The sequence below is a fragment of the Salvia splendens genome, chromosome 3 (genome assembly GCF_004379255.2).
Source record: "Salvia splendens isolate huo1 chromosome 3, SspV2, whole genome shotgun sequence".
NCBI lineage: Eukaryota > Viridiplantae > Streptophyta > Magnoliopsida > Lamiales > Lamiaceae > Salvia > Salvia splendens.
The window spans coordinates 14,261,488-14,278,398 of record NC_056034.1 but is presented as its reverse complement, the minus strand read 5'-3'; the positions used below and the strand labels follow the sequence as shown (position 1 = coordinate 14,278,398).

Genomic DNA, 16,911 nt, shown 5'->3' with positions numbered 1-16,911 from the left:
AATCTACTTGCAGTTGACATTTCAAAATGAGTGGCTGAAAATGCATCTCAATTCTCAATTAAGCTAAAAAATCTCAACCTAACAAGACCCTATATATATATATATATATATATATATATGGATGTATTCATTTCCTTTTTGTATCTTTTGTTCTTTGTTCTTTTTAATCACAACCCCCACGATTTTGTCCTCCGACGGTTAGATTGGTGCCACATGTCATTTAATAATGGAGATTTTCAGTTGAATAATGCACACCGACTAATAATGCACCATTATTGTGTAATAATGCAGATTTTCAGTTGAATAATGCACATCGACTAATAATGCACCATTATAGTGTAATAATGCAGATCATCTGGACCGTTGATGAATGAGATCTAACGGCCCATATTAAGAAGAATAAATGATCTAAGGGATGAATAGGAGAATAACGCTCCCCTATATATACATAGGGAAGTATTCATATCATTTTTCTATATTTTGTTCAATCATCCAACTAAATCTCAGCCATTCCATTTCAAGATCTGATGGCTGAAAATAATGCGTCATGTATTTAATTTAAATGATTTAATAAATCGAAAAGGGCCTTTTTGGTATACACAATTGAGTTGGTTATGGTAAGTAGCTTGATTTTCTCCATCAAAAAAATTGCAGCGGTTTTTCTTCTGCAATTATACGATTCTTTCTTCTCTCTCCAAACTTTCATGCTCTCTTTTCCGTTGAAAGCAATTACATCGGTTTTTCATACTCTCTTTTTCTTCTGCAATTACAACGGTTTTTGTTTTTCCTCCTACAAAATCGTTTGTGTTGGAGCCGTCGTTGATTGTGTTCGTTTTCTTCAACAATGTAAGAAGGTAATTTAATTTGTTACTTTGTTGATTATTAAACTGATTTGTTCACTTAAAAGCTGATTTGGTGGAGTAATTGTTCATTGCAATAAGGTTTTCTGAGCTTTTTTGTTTATATGTGTTATAAGTTTAAGATTGGCCGTGTTTGATTGTTCGGCGCATGTTTCATGTATTCCCCAAGGGTTTAGCAATCATTGGGGCTAGGGTGTAGTATGTAGTAAGTAACAAAACCGTCGTCAATGTCCACGAGTTTCACTCATTCATCTAGGGTTTAGATATCTTCTCGGCTAGGGAGTAGTTTTAACTGATAAATATAATGTACATATATTACTCTGTAATGATTTTTTTACTCAGTAATGGACGATTTATGATCTGTAATGTATATATTTGCTGACCCGTTTTTTTTGTGATTGGCCGTGTTTGATTGTTTGGCGCACGTTTCATGTATTCCCCAAGGGTTTAGCAATCCTTGGGGCTAGGGTGTAGTATGTTGTAAGTAACAAAACCATTGCCAATGTCCACGAGTTTCAGTCATTCATCCAGGGTGTAGATATCATCTCGGCTAGGGAGTAGTTTTAACTGATAAACATAATGTACATATATTAATCTGTAATGGTTTTTTACTAAGTAATGGACGATTTATGATCTGTAATGTATATGTTTGCTGAGTCATTTTTTTGGTGATTGGTCGAGTTTGATTGTTCGACTCACGTTTCATGTATTCCCCAAGTGTTTAGCAATCCTTGGGGCTAGGGTGTAGTATGTAGTAAGTAACAAAACCGTCGTCAATGTCCACGAGTTTCAGTCATTCATCTAGGGTGTAGATATCATATCGGCTAGGGAGTAGTTTTAACTGATAAACACAATGTACATATATTAATCTGTAATGGTTTTTTTTACTCAGTAATGGACGATTTATTATCTGTAATGTATATGTTTGCTGAGCCGTTTTTTTTGTGATTGCATACAATGGTGGTTGTACCTGAATGTTCTCCAGAATTGAAGTCCATTGTTGGTCAGAAGTTCCTATCATTAGATTTTGCTTTTACGTTTTACGATGTATATGCCCGCGCTATTGGTTTTGATATGCGCAAACAAGGAATGAGGAAGACGAACGATGTTACAACTTGGTATTATGTTGTATGCAATAGAGAATGCAAGAAGAAGTCGAACGAGGATGACCAATTGAATGCACGTTCTGGTTTTTCTATGAAACGCAGACGGTTATCCAAGCGTTGTGGTTGTAAAGAGAGTATATCGTTCAAGTTCTTCTCTGAAGGATGACTTCCAGGTTATATTATTCAGGAGTTCAACGAGGTTCCTAACCACTATATGGTTGAGTCAGAGCATCAACATTTTATAGCACTTAATCGAAAGTTGGATGGTGTACATCACAAATTCATTCTTGACTGTTCCAAGGCTAATATAGGCCCCACACTTACCTTTAAGGTGTTGAAGGAAATTCTCGGTGGGTTTGAACTTATCGGTTGCACTGTAGGGGATATCAGGAACGCTTCTCGAGACATCAAAGCATACGCACATGGGTTCGACGTGCAAATGATGTTGGATGATATGGCTAAGAAGAAGGAAATGTCTGAGGCATTCATATATCACTACGAAGTTAATGCTACTAACCAGTTGGTTGCTTTCTTTTGGTGTGACGGTTTGATGAAGAGGAATTACCATATATTTGGTGATATTGTGGCGTTTGACTCCACGTACAACACAAACAGGTATACATTACAATGAACCGTATTGTACATTACTCTGCATTACAACGCTTGTCCTATACATTATTACCTAGCTAATGATGCATTATTCGTTGGTAATGATGCTGATGATGCATTACTTTGTGATACGCAGGTATTGTATGATCTTCACACCTTTCACGGGAAAGGACAATCATGGAAGACATGTTACCTTCACCGCCGGATTGGTGTGCAACGAGAAAACATGGGCATTTGCTTGGTTGTTCAAACATTTCGTTGAATGCATGGGTGTAGCACCCAAAATGATCATAATAGATCAAGACTTGGGCATGGGATCAGCTATTGAAGAGGTTCTTGTTGGCACTCGACACCGATGGTGTATTTAGTATATAATGCATAAATTGGCCACCAAGGTTCCAAACAGGTTGCTGAGGATCGAAGATTCCAAGAAGGAATTCAATGCCTGTGTTTGGTCGGATCTGCTTGAACCCGACGAATTCGAAGAGGAGTGGAATGGAGTGGTGGAACGTCATGGGCTGGAAGACGTTGACTGGTTCAACACATTGTACGACTATAGGCAATTCTGGATACTGGCGTACTTCAGAGATTTTCAACAGGGTTCGATGATTAGGACTACGTCCATATCCGAATCAGATAAATAGAACCCAGTTGAAAATCAACAATGCCGTTGAATTTCAACACATTGGTGAATTTCAACCAAATTCTACCTGAATTTCAATAATGCCATTGAATTTCAGCAGAACAATAGAACAAAGTTGGACTACCACGATGCAACTGCCCTGCCCATATTGGCCACTACTTTGCCATTCGAGAAACATGCTTCGACGCTCTACACTGATAGTATGTTCAAGAAAATACAAAAAGAAATTATTGAGGGTAATGACAGATGCCGCGTGCTTGGATTTTCATCTACAGATATGGTTGACACCTACAAGCTTGGGGAAAACAATCGCAACAGCGCTAAAAACTTGATTCACTATTTATTAGCACTAAAAATACCTGCAAGTTTACAGGGTAGAACTAGTATAGCTAAAGGTCAGTACCGGGATATCGAACACATGGAATAAGATTGCAACTGGCTATCATATACTAAGCGTCATATACTATCTAGAGACACGGAGTTTTGGGTTTTGGTTTTATAAACTACACATAAATATAAACAAATATGAAACCAAAATAATACAAAGCATGCTAAAGAAAGTAGAGTTTTAGGATCCAACTACTACGACCTAGTGATGATTAATCTCACAGAACCTTTACCTTTATGTGTCTCCAGGATTATTAGGAAAGTCGCGATTTTCAGATAAGCCCTATCTCGAGTGCACTTATCCAGTAGATTAGACTCTAACTATCAAAGTCTCCTTCCAATAGATTACATTATAACTCCTTAAGTTCCTAAGACTCAAGCCCTCACAAAGGGTCCCCCCTCTCGAGTGCAGATAAACCTATGTGTTGTACTCGTTCCTTTTACCACGTAAAACTAGCTATCTCTCGATTAATCTAGTTAGACGGACATATTTCTAAAGTTGGCCAGACAAAAGAACAATAAAAGCACAAGAACAAGCAAAACAATCACAAGAGCTAGAAAAATGTTCAATTCAATAAATCAAAACATATTCATAATAGTTTTCATCAAAAAATCTACAAGAGCTAGAAAAAAGGTTCAATTCAATAAATTAAAACATATTCATAATAGTTTTCACCAAAAAATCTACAAATGATGTTTAACTACTCATAGACAAGTAGTAAAAACAAAAATAAAAGTATAAGACATGAAAGAAATTGATAAAACCCAAGGTTGAATCTTCAATCTTCAGTCTTTTCTTGTCTGGATCTGCAGAGCTCCGCTCCAATGGAAGATGGATGAATTAGTGTGGAAGATGGAATGGAAGAATGTGTAGAGGGGGAAGGATTGTAGGCTCTGAGATCAAGATTATAATTTAGGTTATGGGTATTTATAAGCTAGAAAAAGATTTAGAATGGTAAAAAGTATCCTCCAATTAATTAAAAATATAATATTTTCGAATCTGCAATTAAAAGGAGGGATTTGGGCAATAATTTCTTCATTCCTTGAATTTTCGCCTAATTTCCGCCAGCTTTGACTGCACTGCGCAATATTCGTAGAATTGTCATAGCTTTCTCCACAGAACTCCGATTGAGACATGCAAGATATCCACGTGAAGCTCTTTCGAAGACAAAGAGAATGGCATATAGTAAGCACTGACTGGACTTCAAAATCGCTGGCAGAATGGGCTCGAACAGAGGCTGCTGCACTTTGGCCTTTTTTCACATTTTTCTATCTTTTTCTATCATTTATCAACAAACACGTCAAAAATACCAAACGTATAACATATGCAATTTAAGAACATAATTTGCTTGATTGACATTTAAAACAAGTCAAATCTAGTCCTTAAAAACATGCAAAATTTGTGTTTGTCAACTCCCCCAAACTTAATTATTTGTTTGTCCTCAAACAAAACAAGAGAAAAACTACTAAAGAAACACGGATGCTAAGAACTAGACTTCATAGTTGCCTCAAAAATTGTAACAAGAAATAAAGAGTTTGACAAGAATACAAATCAAATCAAGCAAAGCTTATTAGTGCATTTTCATTACTAGCTCGTTGATCACGTTGAATTATATGCGCTCACAAGTGTTTAGAAGTGTGTTTATCACTCACTCACAAAGTGTATATTGGAAAAAGTGTATGCTCTCAGATCATGCAACATGCAAAGTTTACCATAGGCTTGCTCGATGTCTAATCCCTCCTCTACTTTATGTGATTAAAATCAAAAATCCGAAAGGTCTTTATTTTCGGTTGTAATGTAGGCTCTTTGGTAAGGTGAGGAAATATGGCTAAAAAGTGACTAAACCCAAACATAGCAAAAGTGATCAATTTCTACTACATCAAACATAGCACCCCACCAACAATTCAAATCTCAGTAAATTCTAGACTTTTTCTAAATTTCTTCTCACTTCCCAGATTCCTTTTCATTTTTTTTCTTTTCATTTTTTTTCTTTTGTACATCCTTTCTTTCTTTTTTTTTTCTTTTATGCACAACCAAATATGTCATTCAAACCACATGTGTCTATGCACTTTTCACAAGTAAGCACACTACATTTCTTTCTACCTTATCTCTCCAACTCTTTTCACAAAATATAAACTAAAATTCACCAAAGAGCATATGGATATTCCCCTTTATTTAGCTTCCAAAGAAAAAGGCTTTACAGGCTCAAAGTGGCTAGCTAGGGAGAAATATTTTGAATAAGGTCATAAATTTGGATATATAAAGTAGCTAAGAAGGATGACCTAACGTCCTCTTTTATCATTTAAACACTATATAGACTTAGGCAGACTAGGAGCAAGTTCTAGAAATAAATACATGAATGCAGATAAATCACACAAGAAAGAACATATCATGATTCAAGGTAAACAAGCAACTAATTTATTATACACCTTTTTACAAAACTCTCAAATCAATGTATCAAGTCAACTCAACCAACACATAAACAAAATTTATCATAGGCAACTCGGTCTGATGTCCCTAAACATGAGTATTTCTAAGTTTTCTATGTTATGTTCGTGACAAGATTCACCTCGGGTTTATTAAATAAAATAAAACTAATAAAAATAAGAAAAAATAACTAAACTCACGGTCCACCACTTCATCCCCCAAACTTATTCAAAACTAAGTTAAGAATAAGTTTGTACAGTCGGTAGGGACGTGAGTAAACTAAGAAAACACATCAAACTAAATAAAAAAGATACCAATGTTGGGTTGCCTCCCAACAAGCGCTTGGTTAACGTCTTTAGCTTGACGTTCTTTGAGGCTCATAAAATATCCCCCATTCTCGGGATTTTCTTTGGGATGCATTATGTACCTACAATTTCGCAATGTGAGCATAGAATGAAGAAAATTATAGTAGAGTACAATGCATAACATGTGGCAATCCCCTAAACTTTAATCATATCAAGGCATAAAATATGCAAATCAAATTATCTACCTTAACATGATCATTTTTCATCCCCGTAATCTTCTCTATCCCCCAATTAATTGCAAAAATTTTCAACAATAGACTAAGATCAAGCAAAAAAAAAATTTAAGCTCTAGAAATATACACAATTCATGCAAGATAAAATAGTCTCGCAATGCTATGAACATGAACTATGTGTATCAACAATCAAGCCAAAGTGATATTCAATTTTCATCCACCAAAGATCAAACATACTCAAGCACACCCAAAAACTATTTCTCGCAAATATCCAAAAACTCACAAATTCACCAAGAATAAATCCCAATTAAATCGTCACTCATCAAACTCCTATCTCCCAATATATATATATATATATATATATATATATATATATATATATATATATATATATATATATATATACACGTACCTTGTGTCGATTGAGAGCTAAGCACATGAACAATTGGTAGAGTACAAAGAATTTGCTTAAGTGATGTGAATTTGAAGTGTGAGTGAGTGATTATTGTGGAGAAAATAAAATAAAATAAAAATAGGGGGAAGGAGGTTCTAGTTTTTTCTACTTTTTTTAAAGACTTTCTTGAAAAAAACGAAGAATAAGAAGCTTTAAAAAAGGAAAAATAAAAAAAGAAAAGGAAATATTCAAACGGAAAAGAAAAAAAAGTTTAAAGAAAAGAATTTTTTTATTTTTTTTATTTAACTTAAGCTCTATGGAGAAAAACTTCAGCTCTACGGAGGAGAAAACTAAAGGTAGAAAAAATAATAAAAACAAGAGAGCAAGCATATTTTATATCTCACCCACACTCTACGGAGTATATCAAATATTGTAGCAGATAATTGCATCTTCCATAGGAGCGCAGAGTAATCCATTGTTGTGCTTCGTGCTCCTTGCAAAACAAATACAATAAAAACAATTAAAACAAAACTATACAAAATATTACACTCCAAATTAGTATTATCAACCGTTCTACAATATCATCTTAAAGCAATAATATTCCCCGGCAACGGCGCCAAAAACTTGATGCACTATTTATTAGCACTAAAAATACCTGCAAGTTTACAGGGTAGAACTAGTATAGCTAAAGGTCAGTACCGGGATATCGAACACATGGAATAAGATTGCAACTGGCTATCATATACTAAGCGTCATATACTATCTAGAGACACGGAGTTTTGGGTTTTGGTTTTATAAACTACACATAAATATAAACAAATATAAAAACAAAATAATACAAAGCAGGATAAAGAAAGTAGAGTTTAAGTTTACAACTACTACGACCTAGTGATGATTAATCTCATAGAACCTTTACCTTTATGTGTCTCCAGGATTATTAGGAAAGTCACGATTTTCAGATAAGCCCTCTCTCGAGTGCACTTATCCAGTAGATTAGACTCTAACTATCAAAGTCTCCTTCCAATAGATTAGATTCTAACTCCTTAAGTTCTTAAGACTCAAGCCCTCACAAAGGGCCCCCTCTCTCGAGTGCAGATAAACCTATGTGTTGTACTCGTTCCTTTTACCACGTAAAACTAGCTATCTCTCGATTAATCTAGTTAGACGGACATAGTTCTAAAGTTGGCCAAAAAAAAGAACAATAAAAGCACAAGAACAAGCAAAACAATCACAAGAGCTAGAAAAAGGTTCAATTCAATAAATCAAAACATATTCATAATAAGTTTCACCAAAAAATCTACAAATGATGTTTAACTACTCATAGACAAGTAGTAAAAACAAAAATAAAAGTACTAGACATGAAAGAAATTGATAAAACCCAAGGTTGAATGTTCAATCTTCAGTCTTTTCTTGCCTGAATCTGCAGAGCTCCGCTCCAATGGAAGATGGATGAATTATGTGTGGAAGATGTAATGGAAGAATGTGTAGAGGGGGAAGGATTGTAGGCTCTGAGATCAAGATTATAATTTAGGTTATGGGTATTTATAAGCTAGAAAAAGATTTAGAATGGTAAAAAGTATCCTCCAATTAATTGAAAATATAATATTTTCGAATCTGCAATTAAAAGGAGGGATTTGGGCAATAATTTCTTCATTCCTTGAATTTTCGCCTAATTTCCGCCAGCTTTGACTGCACTGCGCAATGTTCGTAGAATTGTCATAACTTTCTCCACAGAAATCCGATTGAGACATGCAAGATATCCACGCGAAGCTCTTTCGAAGACGAAGAGGATGGCATGTAGTAAGCACTGACTGGACTTCAAAATCGCTGGAAGAATGGGCTCGAACAGAGGCTGCTGCACTTTGGCCTTTTTTCACATTTTTCTATCTTTTTCTATCATTTATCAACAAACACGTCAAAAATACCAAATGTATAACATATGCAATTTAAGAACATAATTTGCATGATTGAAATTTAAAACAAGTCAAATCTAGTCCTTAAAAACATGCAAAATCTGTGTTTGTCAATAGTATGTTCAAGAAAATACAAAAAGAAATTGTTGAGGGTAATGACAGATGCCGCGTGCTTGGATTTTCATCTACAGATATGGTTGACACCTACAAGCTTGGGGAAAACAATCGCAATTCGTATTTTGCGAGTCACGATAAGACTGATGACTCATACTCGTGCGAATGCAAACTTTTCGGTAGGCAGGGATATTTGTGCAGCCATATCTTTTTTTTTGTTCAGGAACAATGAAGTGAAAAAAATTACAGATAAATACTGCGAAAGCAGATGGATGAAGACTCAGTTAGCCAAGGCTGTACATGGGGAGTTTGATGATGTCCTATCTACCTGGTCCATTGTTGGCGTTAGGCAAACTGTTTCAAATCAAGGGATTTCGATGTTCTATGGTTTTCTTCGATGATTTGAGACGGACATTGATGTGCTTCGTGTATTCATAGGTGGTGTGGAAGAACTTGGTAATTCTCTTCAAGCTGGAACTCCTACAACGTCCGCCTCGGAAAAGAGGCGAATGATTGAAAAGTTTTATAGAATGGTAAGGGCTGATGTAGTTGAGGTCCATCCTCCGGATGTTGTCAAGACCAAGGGCCACGCAAGCAGCTCAGCGAGCCGTCTGATTTCCAAGAGAGAAAATGCTATAAAGGAGGCTACTAGGCCTCTTAGACGGTGTAAGGCGTGCGATGAGATGAGCCATCACGACTCTAGAAATTGTCCAATGCTTACAGAGATGGCGAAGGAGAAAGAGCTTCGTAAGGGCAAGAGGAAATGTTGAAGTATTTTGTACCTTACAACATTATTAGTTATGTTTTTTCGGTTTAGTTTATTATCCAATTCGTTGTCTTCGTCTTATTAGTCTTACCACTGTAAACATTTTTTGCATAATAATTTTATGTTTTTAATCTGTTTGTGTACATTATTATTAATGAAGTTATACATTATTGTTTACATGCACTTAACTTACTGTACACAATTATTCGGTTACAGTTCATTATTAGACACATTCTATACATAATGCATTGCATTATTAAACTGTTATTGTACATTACTATTCATGAAATTGTACATTATTATTCACAAGCACTTAACTTATTGTACATTATTATTCCAGTACAGTTCATTAATAAACACATTCTCTACATTATTCGGCTAATTACATCCATTATATTTTTGAGAGTCTATAATCGCAAACTCTATATACAATATCTATTCAGTTTGTTGTACATTATTATTATAATCCAGTTAACTTATTCTACATTATTTTCTTCCTATTTTACATTTTTTCCTTCCTATTTTACATTATTAAGGAATGACGTGTCATTATTTGGTAATTTACATCAATTATAGATTTTGAGTTGATGACATCATACACTAATACCAAAATATGATTATGTTATCAAGAAGCACACTACATATTGTTCAAAACATACCAAGCCAGAAGTCGGCTATTTTCCATTCCAACATGAGTTATAAAAAAAACATAGAGTTCAAACACATATAAATAGCGTATCCATTCATCATCGATGCCATCACACCAGCCCCTAATTGTCGACCCACTTCCAACATGAGTTATAAAAAAAAGATAGAGTTATAACAAATAAAAAAACGTATCTAATCACCATCCATATTATCACTCCAACCCATAATTGTCGACCTACTTTTCGAAATTGAACTTTGGCGGCCTCTCTCTCCTATGCGTGGTGGCTTGACTTTGGTTGATGCCACCTCTGGAGTATGGGCACAAGTAAGGAGAGTCTTTGCAAACTTTATTCGGAACATTTCCAAGCTCTTTGTCCCCTTGGCGTTGAATCCGCACTCCCATTCTTTCTCCATCTCGCCTAAGTAGGTCTCCATATGCCGCATGACATAGACCCCCGTCTCCATGGTACAAATGTTGTTCGTCCAGGGCATTGTCATGACATGTGTACTACATTTTCACACTTGAGCTGCCATTTTCGGAACCTTGCACTTCGTCACTACATCTGCCAAAAACTTTTTGTACAACAAAAAAATAAAAAAAAGGAGTAAGAACTCAAAATAATGTACATTTTGTTGAATATAATGCAACGTAACTGAAGACCCACAGTACGTATCAGAATGAAGGGTGTCTTCCCATGCTTTGCGTTGAAGGAGCCATGGGGTTCAACCAAACTATGGTCGATGATGTTCATTTTGCCATTAGGCAGATCGAAACAGACCACGCACTGTTGGCTCGTACCCCAAATTGGGAAGAAGAACTGCACAATGAAAGGTACATTACATGACACAATATTTTGTACATTATTAATGAATATCAGATACATTATTATAATATCACTCACCATGTCATATTTCTCCCATTGAAAGCTACCCGTTCCAAGAGCTTCCTCGAATAGTAGAGTCCAGAACGACTCGAACTGCCGTTGTTCTGTCCATTCAGGAGGTGTGTCGACCACAGTGTGTTTCTAGAGTTTATATGGCTAACTTGTTAATTATTTGTAATTACAACAGTAATTTGAAAATGACAGTATAATATTTTTCACTCACGCATGGATTTGTTTAAGAACAGCCTGGAAACAGTCTCCGGTGCCTTGAGCATTTCCATGTTATTCATGTACGAGATCCAAGTATCTATAATAGCGGAGCTCACTGCCTTGAACGGCGTTAAAGACAAGAATTCAATCTGCACAGTTTTCCTAAAGTTGTCTCTGTAGACAACATAATCTCTGAACACCATTAAACAGTTAAACAAAAATAACCGATGTGCCAATAATAACAACAAAATTACAAAGCTTACTTATTTGTTTCAGCTGTTCTAAGAACCCAGTAGTAGACCTCCTTGTCAACCTTGTTGGGCTTGGCTGTTAGTCTAACCGTCCGCTCGTTGAATGGAGACCGAGTAGCCAGATTGGCTTTCTTCAATCGAGATGTTGCAAGATTCGTAGTCTCCTGCACGAATGGAAGATATGGTTAACACAAGTGAGCAACATCCATACAAGGTAAAATTGACATATCTAGTACTTTAATGTTTGAATGAAATGAAATAAGCTATTCCATACCACATCTCCAGCGTCATCCTGTTGGATCTGCTTGCCTGTCCCTTTTCCTTGAGACCCCAGTTGGAATGGCCAACTCTTTTCCACTCCCACCCTTTCCAGCTATATCTTTTGATGGCCGTGTTGTTTTCACAACACCAATCTCAATGCCCTTCCCCTTAGCTGAAGGAGGTTTCTGATTGAAAAAACAAAAACCAAATAATGCAGGTAACCATCAAAAATAATGTACCAATACAAGCATATAATGTAGTTAAGCAACCACCTTTGGAATGGCCGGCTGTTTTCCCTTCCCCCCCTTAGGAGCTCCTTCCTTAATGGGCTGTGTTGTTTTGTCAGCCTGAATCTCAGCGCGTTCCCCCTTGGCCGAGTCATGTATCTGAGTTAAAAAACTAATTAATTTAGGAGACAACCTATATAATGTAATAATAAATGCAGTGACAGTAATGTACCAATAATAGCATATAATACAAGTAATGTTTAAGATGTAAATACCTGGACACTCTCCTCTACCGCTGCACTCTTTTTGGTGGCTTTCTCTGTCAGTGTTTTTCTGTTAGATCCGGTACCAGCTCCATCTTTCCTCACCACAATTGCACCTCATCCATCTTCAACTCTTGTCTTACACGCCTTACACAATTGCACCAAAATCAAAAACATGTTAATAATGTACAAAAGTAAGAGCACCAAAGGGTTTAGTTTGTTAATGGATACCCCAGTCTTGCTCAGCACCCCCCACCAGCCGCCATATCTGATGATGTCCCAGTTAAACCGACTGAAGTATGCATTTCAGATTGGACTTCAAGTCCGGCAACACCATCATCCTTTGATACGATATCGGGGATATCATCACCTCTTGGCTCGTGCATTGGAGTGTCTCCTGGCTGATCATCAACTCCCGACTGAACAACAACTGGGGCATCACGTGCTCTCTCTTCATTGTTGTTTTCCTCTCCACCACCACTACCCTCTGCCCCATGTGTTTGCTGTGTAGCAAAGGGGTCAGGACAATCGAACCCATCCAACATAAATGATGGCCTAGCGAAGCTGCTGTTAAGCGTCTTCTTCTTGTCGTATGCCACCATCATCTTCTCATCTCTTCAATCCATTCTGGACTGTACTCTTCCTCCTCATCCCTTGCCTGCGTCAGTTTAGTTACAATTTCATCATCTTCCACGACATTCTCATCTTTCAATCCCAACAATTTCTTTCAAATCTGACTTCCTACTCGGAAGCACTCATCATTTAGCAACTCAACAGGTATTCTTTTGAAATCATCTACCCACGTCGAAATTGCATGGGCCATCAGTGAGCTTGAAGCGATAAACTGATCTCTGATTAGCTTCGCTCTATACCTGTTGGGCGCTCATCCTTCTCCTCTGTTCACCGATTCCAACCTCCTAACTTTCTCCTCCTGAAGAAACTTTTCCTTGTCAAGCCGGGCCTCCAACCTCCCTGTTCCGTACTGGTCACGCTCCGCGTCCTCCCTTTGCTTGAGGGTTTCTGCCTTCCAACCTTTTATTGTCGGCCCGACACGGATGACTCGCCTCCGGCAGTGAACCACGCGGTCCACATACGCACACTGACAATAATAACCACATAATGTAACATGTCAATAATGTATCTTAATATGTACATAATGCATGAGCAATAGCAGTATAATGCAATAGATCAACAACAGTATTGATTATTGCAACTGAAACTTAACAGATACTTCAAGGAAACAAATCAATAATGTACCAAAAGCAATTATATTTTCCATGCAAATTAGTAATGTACCATCAAGTCCATGTAATGTATTAATTATAGCTGTAACAAGATTGGCAGAACTATATAATGAAGCAAATAAGGTGCAATAATGTACCCATCTATACGTATAATGCATTTGTAAGGTACAGACACATCATTGCATATTGTATCATGTACGTAATGTATGTAAATAGGCATATAACGCAGTTATTATTTCACTTACCACTAAAAAGTGGATATGCCCGGTGAAAGACACACTTTGGCCGTTTGTCCAACTGGGATATGTGCCCTCAAGAACGGATAAGACGTAACCACACCAATTCAAGTTCCTAATCTCATCAACATCGTCGATGAAATGCAGAATCTTTGGCTTGCAATTGTCGTCGGCCGGAGTCTCTATAACGATATTTTCAAGCATGAACATGAAGAGTTTCTTGAACTCTGGCCCCCCATCAACGTCCTGCATCATCATTTGCGCAATGTCTTTTGGGGTCATTTTGAATCGTCCCTTATGACACCGTGCTGCAACATAGTCATTGAACTCGAAGTTGCTTTGTTTGTCGATTGGGCGTGAAATGGGCGTCGGACCTCTGGTAAAGCCTAACGTCAGATGCACGTCCTCCTCATCCAGGGTTAGGCTCTCACCCCCCGAGAATGGAATCTGGGACCGAGCTAGATTAAATGTGTTTAGAACCCAGTAGGCAAGGTATCCCGGAATTTCCTTTATATTGAAATGCAGGATAGCTTTGAATCCCAGTTCTCGAACGGTTTCCTTCTGCCGTGGAGTTAGGCTTTTTAAACAGTTAAGGAACTCAGATAGGGTCCGTCGACAGTAGAGATTATCGACTTTCTTCCCCTTCGGTTTCCTCTGCTCTGCCTCTTCATGAGCGGTACTCGTCTCGGCCCTTTGCTCAGCCAATCTCTCCCGGAATTTGTGCGCAATCGCAATTGGAATAACATCATCGACCGTTTCATCAATGTCCAATCTAGGCTGCTTCGCTGCTGTCCAACATACGACATCAGAACATGGTTATAATCGAAGGTATCAATATTGTATCGCATTTATATTAGATAATACATAACACTTGATAAATAATGTACACAAGCAATCAAATAATGCACAAATGAATATACATTCACCCATTTACAACCTTTATATTAAACCAACAAGCCACTGCTTACAATAATTCAAAAATGCACGCCACTACTCCAGGAATTCTAAATGTAAATGCAATAGATTGCTCACCTGCAGCCTGGGTTGGTTGGCTTTTTAAAGGTCGGCCTCTCTTCGTCATACCGGATCTGTGAGACGGACCAAAAATCAAAACCCGATAACATTTCCTCTACATAATCACCCAATACACAATTGTAAACCAGTAAATAACTACAAATTGAATAATAGACAGAACCCTAACAAAGCTGAACTCGATTTTATGATTAAAGAAAATATCGAACAAAATGAGTTTGAAGACCGTGATTTTTTGGGAGAAATTATTGAATCGACGAGTAGGTGATGTGTAGGCGGTGAAAATCGGCGATTAACAGTGGGCATTACCAAAAAATTAACCATTTAAACCCTACCTTGTCGTCGCCTTCAACTAGATGGTCGGGCACGAAGGGAGTGAGGTTTCGACTGTGAAACGGCGCTGGAGGTTGATTTAAGGCGAAAATCGACGGTGTTGTTGATTTCCGGTGGCTTGTAGTTGCGGCTAGGGTTTGGAAATTGGGGTGAATTAGGAGAGACGAATTTCAATCGTGGATTGAGGGGTGAGACGGTTGGAGTGAGAGAGAGAGAGAGTGAGTAGATAGAAGGTCTATGCAAAATTCCGCTTATTTGCGCTCCTTCCGTTTAGAAACGTCTATGATTCAATGTTGTTTTACAATTATACACATATAATGTACAAATTATGCCTAATAATGCAACACAGATTCATTTATTAAAGTTTCATCTAGTCCGTCCATCAACCTAATCTAATGGTTGATATTAAGTAGGAACTTAATACTAAGGGAGCAATAGGACCTTAATGCTCCCCTATTGATAAGGCATATTTCATGCATCGGTTTAGCAGTAAAATGTATGCTACTTGATCAGTTTATCGCGCAAAGTGAGTGTTAATTGTGCAGGAATGCCGCTTGACCAAGGGCAACAAAGCCAAGCTGATCAAGTTGGTACAAAAGGCGAAAAAGGCCAAAAATCGGGTGGAATGATCAAAGGGGTGATCAAGTAGTTAGGCGGGGACCACTGTATTCTAGAAGGAAGACATGCGAGGCTGATGAGTTGGATGGTGATCATCAATCGGTTATCAAGGACGACATTCTAGAAGGGGACATGTGCTGATACGTAAGACGCAAGGACGAAGCTGAATCATCATTATGTTATTAAGGAGCGACGACAATCTAGAAGGAAGACACGTATCAATCGATGAGACGCTCGATCATAGCGTGAGCGAATATTCTCTGCCGAAATCGTTATCCAGCTGGGGGTCGTTGCGGCGAGCTTATAAATGGAGGGTGTGCCACCATAACGAGAGCTTCCTTCGAATCATCTTCTTTTTAGTTTCCTTCTTTTACCTTCTTTTTTTATCTTTTTTGCTCCGTTCTAAGTTTAGTTTAGTTCTCCGATTTTAAAGATAGCTTAGAAATGGTTAGTTAAAGAGAGAGCGACCGTAGGGAGCGCGACAGAATACTCAATATCTGTTCGGCGTTGTCTCAAGTTTCCAACCGAGAGCTTTTCGGCTTTACTCGCTTTCTTATTTTCTGAAGTTGTTAGCTTAGTTTAATTCTGTGTTGTTCCGTAGTTAAAGAATCGATCTTTTTGTATTCGGCATGTTCACAGCACTGTTCTGAGCTTTGGGTATAAAAATCGGAGTTGTTTTGTTTTCGTCATTTTTTTACTGTTGCAGTTTATTTTCGTTGTTAAGTCTCTGATCCAGTGTTTCATTATGTTGAATGTCAAGGTGTTTTCGCAGTTTCGTAGCATGCCTAAGTAGTTAAGTCGTTATTTCAACATGTCGATTGCTTGGTCCAATTTCTGTTTCCCAGCATGATGAGTTACTTGATCAAGTAGTTAGTTTACATTCTGCCTAGCATAAATCCAGTAGTTAAAAACTCCCAAATTAAAGCGTGACAACAGCCGAACCCTG

General features: G+C 37.4%; 1 protein-coding gene across 1 annotated transcript; it reads left to right on the top strand.

Annotated features, from left to right (window-relative positions):
- The first annotated feature begins 1,817 nt into the window (after positions 1-1,817).
- LOC121796624 (protein FAR1-RELATED SEQUENCE 5-like) lies at positions 1,818-3,219 on the top strand. The gene is made up of 4 exons (XM_042195435.1): positions 1,818-2,049; positions 2,140-2,581; positions 2,712-2,907; positions 2,971-3,219. The coding sequence occupies exons 1-4, from the start codon at positions 1,818-1,820 to the stop codon at positions 3,217-3,219; spliced, it is 1,119 nt and encodes a 372-aa protein (XP_042051369.1).
- The last annotated feature ends 13,692 nt before the right edge of the window (positions 3,220-16,911 follow it).

Coding starts and splice junctions, on each gene's coding strand:
- LOC121796624 (XM_042195435.1), top strand. CDS start 1,818: ATGGTGGTTGTACCTGAATGTTCTCCAGAATTGAAGTCCATTGTTGGT. Junction 2,050..2,139: donor CCAATTGAATGCACGTTCTG/GTTTTTCTATGA, acceptor GATGACTTCCAG/GTTATATTATTCAGGAGTTC. Junction 2,582..2,711: donor TCCACGTACAACACAAACAG/GTATACATTACA, acceptor TGTGATACGCAG/GTATTGTATGATCTTCACAC.